General features: G+C 57.8%; 1 protein-coding gene across 1 annotated transcript; it reads left to right on the top strand.

The window, feature by feature from the left end:
- Positions 1-1010: 1010 nt before the first annotated feature.
- On the top strand, positions 1011-6734 carry LHX3 (LIM homeobox 3). The gene is made up of 6 exons (XM_053565175.1): positions 1011-1104; positions 3204-3375; positions 4015-4217; positions 4780-4931; positions 5111-5279; positions 6222-6734. Exons 1-6 carry the CDS (start codon positions 1011-1013, stop codon positions 6638-6640), a joined length of 1209 nt encoding a protein of 402 aa, XP_053421150.1. The 3' UTR covers positions 6641-6734.
- Positions 6735-19230: the final 12496 nt, after the last annotated feature.

Below are 19230 nucleotides of genomic sequence, written 5' to 3'. Positions count from 1 at the left end.
CCTGCTAGGGGCCTAATGCTTCCTCCTGTCTGGGCGCCCTGCTGTGGCTGCCCCTGCCGTGCCCCAGCTACAGGGTGCTCTCCACTGTGTTCAGCCGGGGCCACTGCCCAGAGCTAGGGCTGGTCTATTGCTGGGCACTTTGGTCCCTCTGAGCAGGGACGTATGCATCGATCTACCTGCAAGGACAGGGTGGTGCCCGTCTGGCTCACCTGTGTGGACTGGGAGCAGGATGCTTGGGAAATCTGCGGAAGGGATCATATTTGGTGTGAGTCAGAGGCTGGGGGTTCAGGGGAGTGAGGGCACATCCTGGGGCTTCCCCAGCACGGCTCTTCCCACCTGGGTCTGGGCTTGCTTCTCTCCTAGGCTAGCCCCTTCCTGTGCCCACTCCTGAGTGAGTTGGGGTCTGCGATCTCTCATATGAAGCCCTCAGCACCACACTCTCCCTTTCTGGGTTTCCGCTTGTGTTCCAGCCACTTGTCATTAAGGCTCCGGAAACTAAATTTTAGCAGCAAGAGGTCCCGGCTCCCTCTTGACCCTGAAACTCCCCCCCCCCCACACACACACACACCAGGAAGGAGCTCCCAGCCCTCTTGGCCCGCTCAGGAGCCCGGGCGGAGGCCGGCAAAAAGCGCTGGGGTAGGAATCTTCGGCCGGATGAGGGCCTATGGGAAACCCTTACCTGGGTCCTCCCCTGCCGGTCCCCGCCCTCGGGCCGGGCATTCGGGGCCGCGTCCAAGCACCGCAGGTCCGGGCGCAAAGGCGCGCAGTGCCGCGGTTGCCCAGGACAGTCTCCGCGGCCCCGGCCCCGCCCCGCCCCGCGCGCGGCCCCGCCCCCAGCCGCTCCGCCCTCCGCGCGGCCCGAGGCTGGGGCCCCTGGGCGGCCCGCGGGCGCAGCGCCCGGCGGCGCGGGGAGGCGCTCGGACGCCGGCTCAGGACCACTGCGGCCGTGGCCTCGCCGGGCCCGGAGAAAGTTCGGGCCAGGGGAGCGGTGTCGCTAGGCGGCGGGACCCATGGAGGCGCGCGGGGAACTGGGCCCGGCTCGTGAGTCGGCGGGCGGCGACCTGCTGCTGGCGCTGCTGGCGCGGAGGGCGGACCTGCGCCGAGGTGGGTGTCCCGGCTGAGCGGCTGCCCCGGGGCGACCCGAAGATCCTCGGCAGCCGGGGACCTGGGTGGGAGCGGGAGCCAGGGCCGCCGCACGTGCGCTCGCCGCTGCCCCAGCGCGGGTCGGCGTCCGGGCCCCCGGCCCTGTGCTGCCGTGGGTGGTCGTGGCGCTTCGCCCCTCGGGCCGAGAAGCCGCAGAGGTCCACGGTGGGCTTAGGAGACCCTCTACATATCTGAGCCAGCCCCTACGCTGGAGGGTGTGCAGGGAGCAATCCCGGGGCCAGTGCCCACGAGGCAGCAAAGTCCCCAAGAGGACCGGGAGCAGAGTCGGATACAGGGTGCGGGGTCGAGCTGGACTCAGCTGGACCCCAACAGTACATCACCCATAGGTCGGGTCTCTACCCGCACCTGCTCCGTTAGCCGCCGCGGCTGATGGTCAGGGTGTGTCCGTAGGGAAGGACCGTTTCCCCTGGGCCCCCAATTTCCCGCTTTCCCTGCTCTTGCTCCTCGAGCCCTGGCTCTCGGGAACCTGGGCGATTCTCCATGGGCTCCGTGAAGGGAGGGAGTCTCTGGGGCGGCGGGGAGTGGGAGGAACCGAGCAGGCGGGAAAGAGGGTTACATCCAGGCTGTGGGGTCTCCCGTCCCCCACTTAGTTATTCATTTTCTGACAGTTCCTGGGAGGGGTTGGCCGCAGGGGCTGGGGGAAGACGTGGGAGGCGGAGGGAGTAGGAGGGAGGGGAGGAGGCTGAGCCCGCCCGGCTCCCCAGAGCCGGCCTGAGCGAGCGGGTGGTGGGCGCTGGGGCTGCACCGGGCCGGCGGAGCGGGTGGTGGGCGCTGGGGCTGCACCGGGCCGGCCACCGCCGAGGGCAGGAGACCCCACCGGGGCTGGAGCCGCCATGCAGCGTAAGGCCGGGAGCGGCGGGGATTGCGCTGGGTGGGCAGGGGCGGCTTTGCCGGATGCGGGCTGGGGCAGCGGTGCGGGCGAGTCGCTATCCGCCCCGCGGTGCTGAATCCGCGCTGCGCGGGGCAGTCGAGCCACCCGGCTCCAGGCCAGAGTCCTCGCCCGCCCGGCGACAGGAACCCCAGCCGCGGCAGGTCCTCGCGCTCAGCACCGGTACCACGATTTTGACAGATGCGGGATCGCGGCCCTCACGAGTTTCGCGCCCCTGCGGGGCACGTGATATCCACTTTTATCTTGCAGCCGGAGGAGCCCCTTCCCGGTTCCTCCTACCCAGCGGGGGGCTGGCCTGGAGCTGGGGGTCCCCGGTGAAGTGAGGTGTGCACGGTGACATGAGTGCAACACGCTCAACAGATCCCCGCTCCATCGAGGGCTCTCATTTCTCCAGAAGGTCCTTTCTAAATTACCAGGTAGTCCTGAGTCCAAGAGCTCCTGGAAAAAAACTACTCACAGACTCGTGGCTGCCCCGGGTCACCCTCTAGCTTCCTTACCCTGGTTCCCCCAGGGGTCCGCGATCCTGGGGAGCAGAAGCGGGGAGAACCCAGGGTATTTGGGTGACTGTGCGCTCCACGCTGTGAGCTGCTTGTCCAGTTGTCCCGTCCACTCAGAAATCTTGCTGCTGCCCAAGGACAGGGAGGGCATGAGTTCTCACTCTGGGGGCCTGCAGACAGAGCCGGGGCCTGGGAAAGGGTCCCTAACACTTCACTGATCTGTACAACTAGGGACAGCTGCTGGTGCAGGCGTCACCGCCTCTGGGTGATGATAAGGATGCTTTTCACCCTTTCCAGCCTAGCTTTTGAGAGCAGATGGGTTTTCATTGGAGCTCTACCTGGGCCCTTCTTGGCTCCGGGAACATTTTTGTAATTGGCAATATTCAGCCTTGTGGGACGGCCTGGGTTCCTTTCCTGCTCACCGACATATCTAAAGCTATTTCCTATTTCGGTTTCCACTGCCAGGCGTAGAAGGCTGTGCCCGTGCACTTCCCAACTTGGAGCCTAGCTGGTCGGCGCTGGGGAAGCCTTGTGCTGGGAAGGGGATCCCGCGTGTGGGGATTCAGAGACCGTGCGGGTGAGGGCGGGAAGGATGCTCCGCTGCCTCTGGGTCCTCAAAGTGACCGTGGCCTGGTGGCTCCTAATGCCCACAGAGGTCCCGCTGTGCGCCGGCTGTGACCAGCACATCCTGGACCGCTTCATCCTCAAGGCGCTGGACCGGCACTGGCACAGCAAGTGTCTCAAGTGCAGTGACTGCCACGCGCCGCTGGCCGAGCGCTGCTTCAGCCGCGGGGAGAGCGTCTACTGCAAAGACGACTTCTTCAAGTGAGCGCAGCTGCCCATCAGGGAGAAGGGAGCCCGTGGCAAAGCCTGCCTTGCAGAGAGGAGGCCGGGGGCCACCGCAAGGCTCCCGGCCCCTCACAATAGCTAAGTACTGGGGACCCCGGCCCCAGCCAATCTCAGGTGGGCCTCTCCATGGGGGCTCCCTAGGTGGCTGTTCAGCAAATATTACTGGGAAAAACCTAATTTATTTTATAATTCATGGAAACAGCAATTAAGAAAAGATAAATTCAAATTTGTTGAATTCTATTTGTGCTTATTCCCTCCTAAATTGTTGTTTTGTCCGTAATGCTGGGGAGTGGAGGGCTTCTGGCCCCCTGACCCTTCCTGGCTTATGCCTCTGGGGTCTAAGGAACCGCCTCCAGGCCGACACTCCCATTCCCCTTCCCTGGATCCAGCGTGGGGCAGCTATGCTCCCCGAGGTCCTCCAGACCCAAGGTTCAGGCCCTCTTCTCAGAAATAATAGTCAGCTGCGTCCTGGTGGTCAGGCTGGTGACCAAGAGGAGGGGCTCCAAGAGGCAGCCTCCTCCTGGGACCTCCTGCCAGGCGCTGGCGCTCTGACCCGCTTGGGGCGAAAGCGGCAGCCTGCCTGCTACGCTGAGCCGCACCCTGTGCGTCCCCCAGGCGATTTGGGACCAAGTGTGCCGCGTGCCAGCTGGGCATCCCGCCCACGCAGGTGGTTCGCCGTGCCCAGGACTTCGTGTACCACCTGCATTGCTTCGCCTGTGTTGTGTGCAAGAGGCAGCTGGCCACAGGAGACGAATTCTACCTCATGGAGGACAGCCGGCTTGTGTGCAAGGCAGACTATGAAACGGCCAAGCAGCGAGGTCAGAGGGAGGGGAGGACAGTAGCCGGGCTGGCCTCAGCAAGACCCAGACCCTCTTTCCTGGTCTGCTAAGCCCAGTCTCTGGTCAGGTCGGGGTTTGGGAGAGCCCTCTCTCCAGAGCCTGTCCCGGATGCTCACCAAGGGGCCCTGGCACAGCAATGTAGGTGCTTTCCCCCAGGACTAGAGCGGCAGGGCACCATGAATGGGGCAGGGATTGCTAACGGGCTGCCACCCACCTCATTCAGAAGAGTAGGGAAGGTGATTAGAACTATCTGCATTATCACTCTCGGTCTTAATTATCCCCCTAAATCCTTGACTGTGAAGATGTGGCCGTCCCTTCACCTTAGAGTAAAAGGGAACCTGTGGGGAGCAGGGAGGTAGGTTCTTAATGAAGACTTCACCCTGCAGAGAGGCCCCTCTCCCTGGTGCCCCGTTGCTATGGCACAGGCCAGCCAGCGTAGCCCTGGAGTGGGTGGGCATCTGGGGTCCCACATCCTGTACCTAGCTGGAGGCCAAGGGGGCCACTGGCCTCATTGTCTGCCCCACCTCTGCCCCACGTGCAGAGGCAGAGGCCACGGCCAAGCGGCCCCGCACCACCATCACAGCCAAGCAGCTGGAGACGCTGAAAAGCGCCTACAACACCTCGCCCAAGCCGGCTCGCCACGTGCGTGAGCAGCTCTCTTCAGAGACTGGCCTGGATATGCGCGTCGTGCAGGTCAGCACTGGGTGCCGCCCGACTGCTCCGTCCCTGCTCCATCCCCTGTCCCCTGGTGTCCTGTGGGCTGGCAGTGGCTCCCTGTGACCTCCCAGCTGCCTGCAGGGCAGGGAAGCGGGTGTCCTCTCATTCCAGAGACCAGGCCCCCCCAGCCGCCACTCACCTGCCCCCACCCCCAGGTTTGGTTCCAGAACCGCCGGGCCAAGGAAAAGCGGCTGAAGAAGGATGCTGGCCGGCAGCGCTGGGGGCAGTATTTCCGCAGCATGAAGCGCTCTCGCGGCAGCTCCAAGTCCGACAAGGACAGTGTCCAGGAGGGCCAGGACAGCGATGCCGAAGTCTCCTTCACTGGTACGGGCAGGGGCAGGCTGGCCACCCACTTGTGCCTCAGGCTGCCATGCAGGTCGGCACAGACTGGCACTGCCCGGAGGCCTGGGCTGAGGGAGCTCAGGGAGGGAAAAGGTAGTTTTGGTTGGCAGGGAGACTGGAAATCTGAATTCCCCAGTTAGATTCTGGGACCCTTTCAAAAACATGTCACTTATAGACCCTGGGCCCCCACCTCCAAGCCCCCTGGTTGGATACTCAGGACCACTGCTCTTCCCCTAGCAGGGGATAGAAACCCTGCAGCCAACCTGTCCCTTAAGCTGGGCACCTGCCCTGAAAATGACTTTTAGGAGAAAAGGCAGCAGATGCTGGGGGGTAAGTTTAAAGATTAAAAGTTGGTATTGGGGGGTGGCACCTGTGGCTCAAAGGAGTGGGGCGCCGGCCCCATATGCCAGAGGTGGAGGGTTCAAACCCACCCCCGGGCAAAAACAGCAAAAAAAAAAAAAAAAAAAAAAGTTGGTATTGGGAGGAAGGGAGAAGGTCCCATCCTCCTCTGTTCGTTTGTTCTCCGGCACCAAAGACACCCTAGCCCATTAGAGGCCACCCTCAGAGGGTGTGTACAGGAAACTGTCTTTGGGCTGCACCCTGACCTTGGGCTACTCACCCTACCTCTCTGAACCCACATTTTCTCATCTACAAAATGCAGGTGGTGGCCTCTGTGCCCACCCTAGGGCTGCCTTGGGGATTGTCCTAGAGCCCTGGGTCTCCTGCTGTTCCTTTAGCACCAGTAGAATTGAAAGGAACTAACACAGGGATGGGGCAGACAGCCGGCAGCCACAGTTCTGAGAGCAAAAGGGGTTTGTGCAGACCTGTTGTGTGACTGCTCTGGCCTCGGCCTGGGTGGTGCTGACCTGCACCTGGGGGAACACAGGGCCTGGCACTGATCACAGCCCTTCACTTCCATTGCAGATGAGCCCTCCATGGCCGAGATGGGCCCTACCAACGGCCTCTATGGCAGCCTGGGGGAGCCTACCCCGGCCTTGGGCCGGCCCTCAGGAGCCCTGGGCAGCTTCACACTGGAGCACGGAGGCCTGGCCGGCCCAGAGCAGTACAGAGAGTTGCGCCCTGGCAGCCCCTATGGCGTCCCCCCATCCCCCGCCGCCCCACAGGGCCTTCCTGGCCCTCAGCCCCTCCTTTCCAGCTTGGTGTATCCTGAAGGCAGCTTGGGCCTTGTGCCCTCCGGGGCCCCAGGTGGGCCCCTACCCATGAGGGTGTTGGCAGGGAACGGACCTAGCTCTGACCTGTCCACAGGGAGCAGTGGCGGTTACCCTGACTTCCCTGCCAGCCCTGCCTCCTGGCTAGACGAGGTGGACCATGCTCAGTTCTGACAGAGGCCCCAGGCTCCACCCAGCACCGGACATGAAGGGTCTTGGCTGTGCTGCCGCTGGGTGCTGCCGCAGCTAGGGGCTGCATGGATCGTTGAGGAAGCAGGACAAGGACATGGGGGTGGGGGCTGGTGTCTGCGGAGTCTCCTTGGCCCTCCTCCCACGGTGCTGGCTGCCTGGTGATCCCCAGCAAGCTGGTGACTCTGGGGCCTTGTTTTGTAAGCAAACTTCTCCCCTTTATCAAGCAATTAACTGAGCACTTGCTGCTGTTTCTTGACATGAAATGTCACCCTCCGGGCTGGGCCTTTGGGATGGTCAGCTCAGCCCAGATGAGCTCAGAACGGCACAGCCTGAAGCCTGGAAAATGCTTTCATTTCTAAAATTAAAAAATAATAATTTTGCTCTCACTCCCAGGCTCTACATGTGTCTGAGTGAGTTGCTGGTCCCTCAGCCCCCACTTTAGGTCAGAGATGGACCTTTCTGTCCAGATGGGAGGTGGTGGTGAGCTGCAGGGCGGGGGGCGTGTCTCTGTCCCCTGTGGTCACTGACAAGCTCTTAGAGAGGCCTCCCTGCCATCAGCCCCACCTCCCCCAAGAGCCCCGTTACCATCTCCCCTGGGTCTCTAGGTCTTTCTGTCCTACTTGAGCACCCTATGGAGGAAGCAGAAACTCCTGGGGCCCCTTCTCCCCAAGACCAATTCTCTAAGCCCATAAGGAGCAGCCTGGACTGGACTGTTTCACCTTCCACCAGGTCAGAGCTGTCCCAGGCCCCAGTGTCTGGGCCTGCAGATGTCATTGCCAAAGTGCATGCCCGGTCTGTGCAGGCCCTGCTGTGGGGTCTCTCCCTTGCTGGAGAAGGGCAGGGGGGGGTTCCTCTGAGCTCCCCTGCCTCCTCCATCAGATGCTTTCAGAAGAAGCTTCTGGGAGACTGCCTGCAGTGGTGGTTCCCCCAGAGAATAAGGCTACCGCCTGTAGTCAAAGTCATTCCCCGTAAACGTGAATCTGAGCTACCTATGGGCTCTGTGAATGTCCCAAATCTTTTATTTATTCTCTGTGACCAGCTATTTCCAAGTCTTCAATAAATTTGTCAGTTATAGCCAATGGAAAGCCTCTCTCCTTGGTGAGGCAGGGAGGGGCTGGTGTCAGGCGTGGGGAACAGAGGAAGGAGACCAACTACTGGTTCCGTCCTTGGGCACGCACCTGGTGTGAATTTGGGCTCCTTCTGCCCCATCTCATCAAGCTTCTGAGAGAACAGACTGCATCCGTGTTGGAGGGGAGGGGCGGAGGTGTTTCTACTCTGTCCCTAGAGAGGCAGGCGCTGGCATGTCCTGGGACTGTGGGTGGCTCACAGCTTGCAGCAGGGCCTGAGACAGGCAGTGCTGGCATTGTGGGGAAGAACTACTCAGGCACCAGCTTAGATTCTAATTCCTGCTCCCGCTGCTAGTTGGCCTCGGGAGCCAGGCTGGTCATTTGGCCCCTCTGAGCCATGCACTCCTCCCTGCAAATGGAAGACAGTGCTGATAGACCCCGACAGTGCTTTTGGAGGGGAGACAGGTGAGTGCTCTATGTGGCAGTGGCAAAAGCACAGGGCAGGGACGCTGCAGCCTATTCTGCTGCCCGACAGGAGGGTCTCTCTCTGAGGCAGAGTGGGGGTTGGAAGGACTCTTGTTGGAGCCTGGGTGTCCCTCTTCCTCTGTGGTGGAAGGAGGGAAGATTAGTTGGCAGGAGGAACCAGGGACTTGGCTTTTTGGAGACCAGTGAACTGTCCCCAGTCTCCCCCAGGATAAGAGCCCCCCACAGAGCATGGCCAAGGAGGGCTGCTCTGAACTGCTGGGCCTGAGTCTTCCCCCTTTTCCGCCCCCCCCAGTGTCCCCAGGGCCAGCCATATTGGGAGTTTGCTATCAGGCACTTCATTTGCTGAGTCTCCTCGTCACAGATGAGGAAGTTGGGGGCACAGGGGGGAGTGGCCAGTCAGTCCCCAGTGCATACAGGCTTGGGGGGCTGGGCCACAGAGGAAGGGCCTGATGTCCAGGCTGCCTGGCCACCACTGGTCTCTGGGTGAGCACAGGTTTGTGCCTGGCAGGTGCCCTGACTGGATCCTGAGCTGATCTATCCCCACACTCGATACCTGACTTTGCCGTGGCCCACTCAGCCCTTACCTGTAGGGAGTCCAAGGATGTCCCCAGCTAGGGGAGGAGCCCTGCCCAGGCTGTCCACCACACTTCAGCCAGGTGTCCCAAGCCTGGCCTGCAGTGAGGACCATCATTGCCTGCCTGAAGCCAGCACAGCCCCGCTGTGTCTGCTGGAGGTGCTGGGCAGCCCCAGGAGTCGGCCATGGGGGAGAGAGTGGACATGGCCAACAGCCTGTCTACCAGGGAAGTCCAGCCACAGCTGGTGGGCACAGGGCTGGGGGGAGGTGGCTTAGAACTGGCCCACTGGGGCAGCCCATGCCTGGGTACAGCTCCTGCTGCCCTCCACTCCTCCCTGAGATTGCCCAGGACTTTCAGGCGCTAACAGGTTAATAAAGTGCAAGTGTCCCTGCAGGGCCCACACCTGGTGGCTGCTTCTGCAGACAATCCCAGAGCCTCCTGCAGAGAAGGGACAGGGGACAGAGGCAGGGAAGGGAAAGAGCTGAGCTGAGGTCTTGCCCAGAGCAGGGCGGGTGGGGAGGCAGATAGGGGCGTGCTGGCTGGGAGATGCCACATCAGCCTCCCTGAGAGTGTCATTCATATGACCTCTCCAGCCTCAGTTTCCCTGTATCTGAGTGGAGCCTGCCACCTCAAATTATCCGGCTCTGCCCCACACCCCAGGGGCAGAAACTCGAGCTCAGATGTCCTCGGGGTCTGGAGTCACCCTTGCCTGGCAGGGCGCCCAGTGAGAGCTCCAGACCTCAGGTGGAGGGAGACCTTGGATGGTTGGGGCTTTTGTCAGACTGGGGAGGAGAGGAAGGAAAGAAGAAGGCCACTCCAACCTCCCGGGTGGGGGCCTGCTGGAGTCACACGGAGACGGAGACGGACTGAGCGCTGACAAGGGCAGTTGTTAGCTGGGTGCAGGCAGGTTATCAGAGGAAGTTGGGGTTCTGGGTCCCCGTCTCCCTGAGGAGCCAGGCGGGAGTACAGATCCAAGTCTGGGGTCCAGTCTGCAGCCTGGAGCATCTGGCCGTGGTCATGGTATGTGGCAGAGGAATCTGCTGGGATGAGTGAGAGAGGAGGGAACCGGTGGGCGAGGGCCCTGCCGAGCTGGGATTGCGGAAGTGTGGCGTTTTCCTACGCCACGATCCATCACCGATCCATCACCATCACTGTGGCTAGAGGCTGGGCCCAGGCACCAGGGTTTAACCGGGGAATCAGTGCTTGCTGCAGAGCAGGGCAGTCACTGCAGGACTTGGGGTGTGGGGGGCCACGTGGGTATAGTGAGGGGGCACCTTCACACACGCTGGGGCTTGCTAACTCCCGGCTATATTTACATCATGAAACGTAAATATCTAAATAATAAAAATAATTTCAACCAACACATACAAGGGCTTTTTTCCTCTTAAATATAAAATTCTTTTTTTTTAATTTATTTTTTTATTTTTTGGCCAGGGCCGTGTTTGAACCCACCACCTCTGATATATGGGGCTGGCGCCCTACTCTTTTGAGCCACAGGAGCTGCCCCTTAAATATAAAATTCTTGCGCGGCGCCTGTGGCTCAGTGGGTAGGGCGCTGGCCCCATATACCGAGGGTGGTGGGTTCAAACTGCAACAAAAAATAGCTGGCGGGCACCTGTAGTCCCAGCTACTCCGGAGGCTGAGGCAAGAGAATCGCCTAAGCCCAGGAGTTGGAGGTTGCTGTGAGCCGTGAAGCCATAACACTCTACCCTCTACCGAGGGTGATAAAGTGAGATTCTGTCTCTAAAAAAAAAAAAATTCTCTTAAGGGGCTTCTTTCAGCCTATAAGCCCCTCCCAAATCAGGAATGGCCTGAGGCCTTGCAGCACCCCTCTTTCCTCCATTGGCCAGCAGGTCCAGCCACACCCCCCAGGCAGGCACCCGCAGGGGTTGGAGGGTCCAAATCCTGAGTTGCCTGAGTGAGTAGCCACACTGATGAATCAGTGGGTCGCTAAATCCCATGGGCTGTAATGATCAATTCTTTAAGCCCATAATTGTTCAAATTACTCTGAGCAACATAAAACATTAATTTTAAGAAATTTAATAGAAAAAAGCTCTTTAAATCCACAATGAGATAAATGACACCCAGCCTGGCACTTTTTCCATACCTTGGTGACAGTGAATAATCTGAAAGTTATTTACATTTTCATTCTTTGTGGAAAATGTTGACAAGCTTTTGGCAGTGGGTGAGGTGTGTGGTGGTGCTGCAGTGTCCCCTCCCCCCTAATTAATGGGGGAGCTGTGACTTCATAAGCAGAATTCTCATCAGTCTGCCTGTGCGACCCTGGTGACAGCCCCCACACTCCTGGAGCTGATGCACCTCAGCTCATTTTTTACCATAAAAATATTCCATCCTGACCAGTGGAGCCCCCTCTTAGCATTCAAAAGTAGGTAGAGATTAAGCAGCAGCTGTCACCTTTGGGGCACCTAGATGGAGTCCAAGGGCAACCCTGGGAGAAACTGCAATTTTGCAGCCCCCAGAGTCAGTCACAATTGTGTGAGGCTGTGTGAGGTTGTGTGCCGTGTGTGGTCATCCCTGCAGGACCAGCTGTAGCCCCTGAGCCATGCAGCCCTTAGATCCTCAGTTCCACATCTTTCCCCAGACTGTCCCAGTGAGCCCCCTCAGGAGTGCCAGGTGGTCCACCTGGCCACATCTCCTGAGCTGGGCTGCGTGGGGTCCAAAAGCCCAGGAGACTCGGGTGGGCCACCCTGGGCTGCTTGCAGACCCCACATATCCATCATCAAATGTCCATCCCTAACCACCCGGCAAAGCCAGGCCCTGAGAACAGGTTGTGGCACTGCAGGCTCCCACATTGTGTGACCTTGGGTGAGTCACTCAGCCTCTCCGAGGCTGTAAAGAGCATCAGATACATCCTCCTGTCCCAGGTTTCTGTGAGGCAAAGTCCAGGAGTGAGAGGAAGTGCACACGCCAACATGTTCACACCCACGTTTGCACACATGTGCACTTTCACCACCTCTGAGAGGTGACACTCTCCACTCCATGCCCTCTGTCTGTCTAGTTGTGAATAATGCTGCCACATGTGCGCAGACGCATGAGCTGTGGGGGCTGAGGGCTGGTGTCTGGGATCGCTTCCGCTCCTTGTCAGAGGCCAAAGCTGCCCTCGCTCTCCTGCCTTGGGTGGAGTCAGGCCACACCTGTTCAAGGCAGGAGGCAGATGGGCTGAGCTCAGCACAGGCTTCCTAACTCGCAGGCTGAGTCACTGTATGTAAAATGGGGCTTCTCTGTCAAGAGTTCTGGGGTCCTGAGTGTTTCCAAATCTATGTGGTCTCAAACTCTCGTGCCATAGGTGGGTGTTCAGACGGAAGGCAGGCACCATAACAGGAGGCTTATGGGGCATGTTGGTCCAGATGCTTCCTGGAATCCAAGGGCCCAGGTGGGAAGCCGTCATTCCCGCCACCACCCCCCACCCGCCTAGGGGCCAGCGGAAAGGTGCCGCCCCAGCTCTGCCCTTGGCTAGCCATGGGACTGGCAGTTGCCCAGCCCCTATTTGATCCTCATTTGGGCTCAATCATAGCCAAGAGGCACATGAAGAGATGGGTCCTCAAAAATGTAATCAGAGAGTCACCTCATTCTCCAGCAGTTCCACTCCAAGGTATATGCTCCAAAGCAATGAGGACAGGAGCTGACTCCAGTGCATGCGGCCACAGCGCCATGGTTCACGGTCACGCAAGGGTGGAGCGAATGTGGTCTCTTCCCACTACATCCTGGTTGCTTGGGGCCCTGGAGGGAGCTAAGGGGTGGGTTTCTTTCTAAGGTGAGGGACCGTTTTGGATCTAGGGGTGGTGGTTATACAGAATTCCTCTCAAAATAGTCAGTTTTGTGTAATGTGAACTTCACCTTAAGTTTTAAGAGGGAGCCCCTCCCCCCAGCCCCTGCTCAGAGGCGGGCAGGCAGGAGGTCCAGCTGGCCAGGGAGGATCTGCCCTGCCTGGGAGAGTCCCCCCAGGGTCTGTGCTCAGTACTCTAGCACAGAGTACTAGATCCCCCCCGACTTTTCCCAGAAGACTGGATTTGGACGAGTCCTCTCCCCCCACACACACACGGGGAGCCCCCAGGCACAACAGGGAGGTTCATTTTCAGGGCCTAGGATCCACTGACCCCAGGGCCTGGTGGTCATTTATAAAAGGGCTCTGGCCTATCCCCAGCCTAAAGGTCTGAAAGAGGCCTGGCCCACCAGCCTTGTCTGACCTTCAGAAAGGTCAGAGGTTGAGACCTCTAGTGTTCCAGAGACACCATGACATATGTTCCCCCACCATTTTCTTTCTCTGGCTGGGATAGGCTGGACAGCCACTCTCTGGAGGGCTGGGCTCGAGCTGCCCAGCGGACAGGGTAAGGAAAAGGATGCTAAGCAGCAGGGTGTTCCCTGGGCCCCAGCACGGGCTGCCCTCCCGGTGCTTACCCTCCCCCAAGCCTCCTAGGCCAGTGAGGTCGTGTCCTGTGGGGACCCCAGGCCACATCCCGGCTTGGAGTGTAGTGAAAGGCTCCTTACAGCCATTTCCTCAGGGCAACAGCCAGGCCCCTCCTGGGAGGGCTCAGAGGCCTGAGGCTATTAGACACCTATGCCTTCCAGAAGATTCCATCTTAGCTATGATCCCAGGGACCCCTTGCACCACAAACATCCAGGGGTCTGGTGGGATCATAAAGAGTAAGCCCAAGCCAGGCAGCTCTGGGCCTTTCCTTGGGGAGAGGGTGGCTCTCTCTCTTTCTGACAAATGCTTTGTTCCTAGCTCTGGCTAATCCTTGGAATGACAAGGTTTAAATTTTAATTAGCAGGTTCCTCTTATGCAAACTCCCCTCATTAAGCTAAGTGTGTTATTAGTTAAATGAAGTAGGATGGGGGTAGGATTGGAGCTCTGGCGGAGATGGATAACTGGGCAGCAAGGTTTATGGGCAGGCACCTTTCCCAGTGGCCAAGGCCTTGGCTGCTGCAGGGTTGGGTTGTGACGTGGGTGGGGCAGAATTTGCTCCTCATCCTTCTCGTGACAGGGGCTTCTGGGCCTGGGGGGAAGAGTGGGCTGGCTAGGCCATCAGGGGGTGAACGTTCCAGGTGTGGGATCTTTGTAGTCTTGGTTGTATGAAGACTCTACAGCCTGGAGAGTGGATGTCACTGGTGGGCACTGGGCCCCAGTGCCCCACCAGTCATTTGAACGGCAGCAGGCAGCTGGTGGGTACTGCTTCCATCCCCACAGGGACTTAGGACAGAGAGACCTGGGTGGCCACTATATCCTCCTGCCCTTGGGCCCTCCTGGGGTCCCACCCACCAGTGCTCTCAGGGCTGGGGGCAGCCCTGGTTTCTGTCACCAGGGCTCAGGCAGAATGGGAGGCTCTCCCAGCACTTATAAACCCATGAGCATGGCTCACTTTCTTTTTTCTTTTGTAGAGACGGTCTTACTTTATCGCCTTCGGTAGAGTGCTGTGATGTCACAGCTCACAGCAACATCCAACTCCTGGGCTTAGGAGATTCCCTTGCCTCAGCCTCCCGAGTGGCTGGGACTACAGGCGCCCACCACAACGCCCAGCTATTTTTTTGTTGCAGTTTGGCTGAGGCCGGATTTGAACCCGCCACCCTCGATATATGGGGCTGGCACCCTACCCACTGAGCCACAGGTGCCACCCATCACTTTCTTGTTACAAGGTAATGTATGCTTATTGTGGAAAATCTGGAAAGCCTAGAACCCCCTTACATGTGCACTTAATGTGCCTGCTGCAGGGTGCCCCTCGCTGATGCTGGCACTTTAAACCCTGTGTGCACTGTACACAGGGACATTTGCCCAGCCGTTTTATATGAGGTGTGTGGCTTCGAAACTGCTTCTTCTGGCTTGGTGCCCATTGCTCAGTGTTTAGGGCGCTGGCCACATGCACCAGGGCTGGTGGGTTCCAACCTGGGCCTGCTAAACAAACGAAAAAAATGTAGCCAGTCGTTGTGGCAGGTGCCTGTAGTCCCAGCTACTAGGGGGACTGAGGCCAGAGAATTGCTTGAGCCCAAGAGTTTGAGGTTGCTGTGAGCTGTGATGCCATGGCACTGTACCAAGGGTGACAGAGTGAGACTCTGTTTCAAAAAAAAGAAAAAACTGCTTTTTCACTTGAGTGTCACACTGTGACTACTTCACCACCACCAGTGACCCCCTCCCCCCGAAATAATGGCCAAAGAGTTTTCTGAGGTTGGGCTGGCCAATTGGGCCTCTTCCCTCTATGTCCACACTGGGCTGGGGCAGCTGGGCTGGCAGTCCTAGCCGTGTGGGCGGCAGTAGAACTCATCCCTGGACTAGAGTCAGGGGTGGTGGCCCAGAACCCGCCCTAGGGAAGATCAGCATTACCCCTCCCGGGGGTGGGGCCCTATCCAGAGGGGCAACCCCTGGGGGCCTTCCCAGTGCTGCCCATCCATTCCCTTCCAGAATGCCTACATGCCAAGCCCCTTCCCCACCTCCCATCTACAATCCTTCTCCTCTCTGATGGGGCCCCTGAGCACCATTTTGGAGACCCACCCATAGTTGTCTTCTGGCTGCCATCCCTGGGTAGGTGACTAGAAGTTTCCCCAAACTACAGTAGAGGTCTGCTGCTCCCCAGGCTTCCTGAGCTCCCAGCGATCTTTTTTTTGAAACAGAGTCTCACTGCGTGCCCTAGGTAGAGTACCGTGGCATCATAGCTCACAGCAACTTCAATATCTTAGGCTCAAGCGATCTTCTTGTCTCAGCCTCCCAAGTAGCTGGGTCTATAGGCGCCCACCACAATGCCTGGCTAGTTTTTCTATTTTTAGTGGAGACAGGGTCTCACCTTGCTCAGGCTGATCTCAAACTCCTGAGCTCAATCCACTCACCTTGGCCTCCCAGTATGCTGGGATTACAGGCATGAGCACCCAGGTGCCTCAGGGATCTTTGAAATTATGCGTTTTTGGCTGGGTGCTCACGCCTGTAATCCCAGCACTTGGGAGGCTGAGGCAGGTGGATTGCCTGACCTCACAGGTTTAAGACCAGCCTGAGCAAGAGTGAGACGCTGTCTCAAAAAGTAGCTGGGTAAGGCCGGCTTCTGTGGCTCAGTGAGTAGGGCGCCGGCCCCCTATACCAAGGGTGGCAGGTTCAAAACTGGCCCCGGCCAAATTGCAACAAAAAAATAGCCAGGCGTTGCAGCGAGTGCCTATAGTCCCAGCTGCTCGGGAGGCTGAGGCAAGAGAATAGTTTAAGCCCAAGAGCTGGAGGTTGCTGTGAGCTGTGACGCCACAGCACTCTACCGAGGGTGACAAGGTGAGACTCTGTCTCTAAAAAACAAGAAAAGAAAAGAAATTATGTGTTTTTGTGTTGACCTGTCACTCTCAGCCCTGCCTGCACATTAGAAACCCCTGAAGGACTGGCCAGGACCCCACCCTAGGGCCCCAGTCTGAGACCTGGGCACTGGGTTCCTAGATGCACCCAGCTGGACCTGAGGCCGGCTGCTGGACTGGAGGCCAGTAGCGACAGATTTCCTGCCCACCAAGAGAATGCTGCTAGTTTGAGTATATTGTTCCGAATTTCAGTCAAAGACCATTTGGGTTTTACAGTTGTTGAAAAACCACCGAGCAAAGGGATTATTCTGGCTTTCTAAGTTCACATATTGAAATTATAATATAGACAGCTGAGGGCACCCCACCTCTGAAACCATGTCCCTACCACACTAAGGTTTCTGGAGCAGTCTCTTAAGCTCAAGGGACATGGTTCACCATTTATGGACCCACTGCATTCGGGAGGTTCTGATCAGCTCCTGAGTAGGCCTGTGGTCAGGGCAGGTGAACAAATGCTGTTCTCAGGTGTAAACATGACCTCAAATAAGGTGGCAGAACCTGAGGTTTCCAGGGGAAGGAGGGATGAGGGAAAGTTGCCCCAGCCCCAGCCGATGAGGAATTTGGGAAGAGCTCAGTAGAGAGGAGGCTTGGGCAGAGGGCGTCCTAGGGATAACAGGGCTGACCTGGGGCTGAGGCAGGGCAACTTCCTGGGGTGGCCCCTGGGGTTCCCAGCCCGCCTGTCCTGGGCACCATGGGCCCTGGGGCCATACCACTCTTCCTGGCTTATAGGCTTAGGAAGGATTTGGGGGACATCAAACAAACCTAGGGGTCTCTGGGTCGAGGGAGAGAACTTGCGTGAGGGGCAGCAGAGTGTTGTGTTCGGGGTTAGATGTTGGGTCTTGGCAGTTTTGAGTCTGGTGTGGGGTGGGAGTGGACAGTCTAAGGCATGGGCCACGGGGACAGGTGAAGTGGGGGTGGTCAGAGGCCTAAAACCGTTTCCCAAGTCTTGAAAAAACATTGACTGCTGTTCATTGTTGCCACCAAACCTCAACAGTAACTTTGTCACCTTCATTCAGGGAAGGCACCCACCTGCCCTCCAGCTACCAGATCTCACCCCCAGGCTTTGGAGATGCTTGTTTGCTCCTGTTCACTCTGGGAGCCCCTGCACAGCGTTATCCTCCACTGCCAGCTCAGAGTCAGCCTCCAGCCTGGGCTGGATGGGGTGCTGGGCTGGGAAGATATCAGTGGGCCTGGGGCTGACTCCAGAGGGTGGGCTTGGTCAGTGGGGGGCCCCTGAAGAGGGCAGAAGCTGGCTGCCCTCCTGGCCTGTCCAGCCCAGTACCCAAGTGGGTGGCCTGCATGCCCTACCCCTGCATCTGGCCATCCGTCTGGCCCTTTGTGTGTGGCCAGCAGCCGGCTGGAGCTCCTTGTGGGTAGAACTCCCCAGGCCTGGCCAGACCTACCTCCTGTCACTGTTCTTTGAAAAAACCTGTGAGGAATTTTTAAGCAGAACTGCCTCCTTGGCTCCCCTCAAGTTGGGCGGGTGATGAGGGGCCAGAGGGACCTTTCTCCCCCACCCTGGAGAGACCTCAGCTGTCCCTGGACTCTGGGACACTTGGCTGGTCCTCAGGGCCCCCCACTCCAGGCCCCCAGACATCCAACCTGCCATTAGGAGTCCTGAGCCCCCTCCTGCGGTGAGGAGAGGGCTGGAGAAACTGGCCAGGAAGGGAGAGAGCCAAGGCTCCCCAGTCAGGGGGAGATGGCGACAGAGATGGGGACCAGTGGGGATGAAAGCACCTGTGGTGAGGATGAGATGGAGCCCATCAGGCTGGGCAGACAGGTCGCAGCTGGGCTGGTCGGTTTAGCTCCTGCCTGACCTTCCCCACCACCCATTCTTACTGTTTTGTAAATTTAGTTCCCACCCTAAGATGCCTATCCTGAGGAGTTTAGGTGGACTGATTAAGGAGATTAACTTTTAAATTGGAATGTTGTAATAGGTCACGAAGTATGATGATTATTATCTGGAATAGGAGTTAGTGTGATTTTTGTTTTGAACTTTTATGTATAAAGCTGTAATTTTGGAAGTGGAAGAACAGAACAGTCTTCTAGAGGCTTCTCATCATGGGTATGGATAGATCACAATTCGTTTATCCATTCATCCTCTGAAGGAGATTTGAGTTGTTTCCACTTTTGGACTATCATGCTGATGGACTTCTGTGTGCAAAATTTTGCTGGATGTATGTTTTCATTTCTCTTGTGTAGTTACCTAGTAGTGGTATTGCTGGGTCATATTGTCACTCTATGAATGTGAGTTGTTTTAATGCCTTGGGTCTGATCTCTACATGGCTCTTTCCAGAGACTGGGCTAGAAACACACAAAAAGAATGTTCTAGTGAGTTTGGCCCCATGAGTCTCTGACTCCAACCATCTCAACCAGCTCCTGTGGGTTACAGGATAGGATCCCTTGATAGGCGGCCCAGAGACGAGCCCTCAAGCAGCTGCAGGCATTAATGAGATAAGATCGGTTGCTTGTTAGCAAGCAGGTGTTATACATTGGACATTCGTGGTGCAGCAGGGTGGGAGTCGAGTCTGGGGAGAAAAAGCAGAATCCAGGTCTCTGACAAAGTTTGGTGGACCTATCCCCATCTCTGCTTATTGGCTGACAGTGACAGGTGGCTGGCCAGGAACAGGTGGGGTCTGGCCATACCCTGCTCTGACCCAGGCTCAGTGGTCTCTGTCCGGAGAAGCCCCTACCCTGGGCTTTTGGGGAAAGTAGCTCCTCACTCAAAACAATTTAGAATTAAGTATTGGCATGTTTATGTGTTTGGTGTAAAGGCAGCTGCCTGTGTGTTTACATCTATTTTCTTCTTTGTGTGTGTGTGTGGTACAATGTGCTGACTTTATATACAATTTGAAATGCTTACATCAAACTGGTTAACAAAGCCTTCACCTCATTACTTAATTATTGTGTTAAGACATTTCTACTCTATTCTTTTTTTTTTTTTTTTTTGTAGAGACAGAGTTTCACTTTATTGCCCTCGGTAGTGCCGTGGCGTCACACAGTTCACAGCAACCTCCAACTCCTGGGCTTAGGCGATTCTCTTGCCTCAGCCTCCCGAATAGTTAGGACTACAGGCGCCCGCCACAACGCCCGGCTGTTTTTTGGTTGC

The sequence above is a fragment of the Nycticebus coucang genome, chromosome 2, assembly GCF_027406575.1.
Source record: "Nycticebus coucang isolate mNycCou1 chromosome 2, mNycCou1.pri, whole genome shotgun sequence".
Classification (NCBI taxonomy): Eukaryota; Metazoa; Chordata; class Mammalia; order Primates; family Lorisidae; genus Nycticebus; species Nycticebus coucang.
This window is presented reverse-complemented; position numbering and strand designations above follow the sequence as displayed.

Excerpts from the sequence above, each read along its gene's own strand:
- LHX3 (XM_053565175.1), top strand. The coding sequence starts at position 1,011 with ATGGAGGCGCGCGGGGAACTGGGCCCGGCTCGTGAGTCGGCGGGCGGC. Across the intron at positions 3,376-4,014 it reads TGCAAAGACGACTTCTTCAA|GCGATTTGGGACCAAGTGTG; the intron begins GTGAGCGCAGCT and ends TGCGTCCCCCAG. Across the intron at positions 4,218-4,779 it reads TGAAACGGCCAAGCAGCGAG|AGGCAGAGGCCACGGCCAAG; the intron begins GTCAGAGGGAGG and ends CCCCACGTGCAG.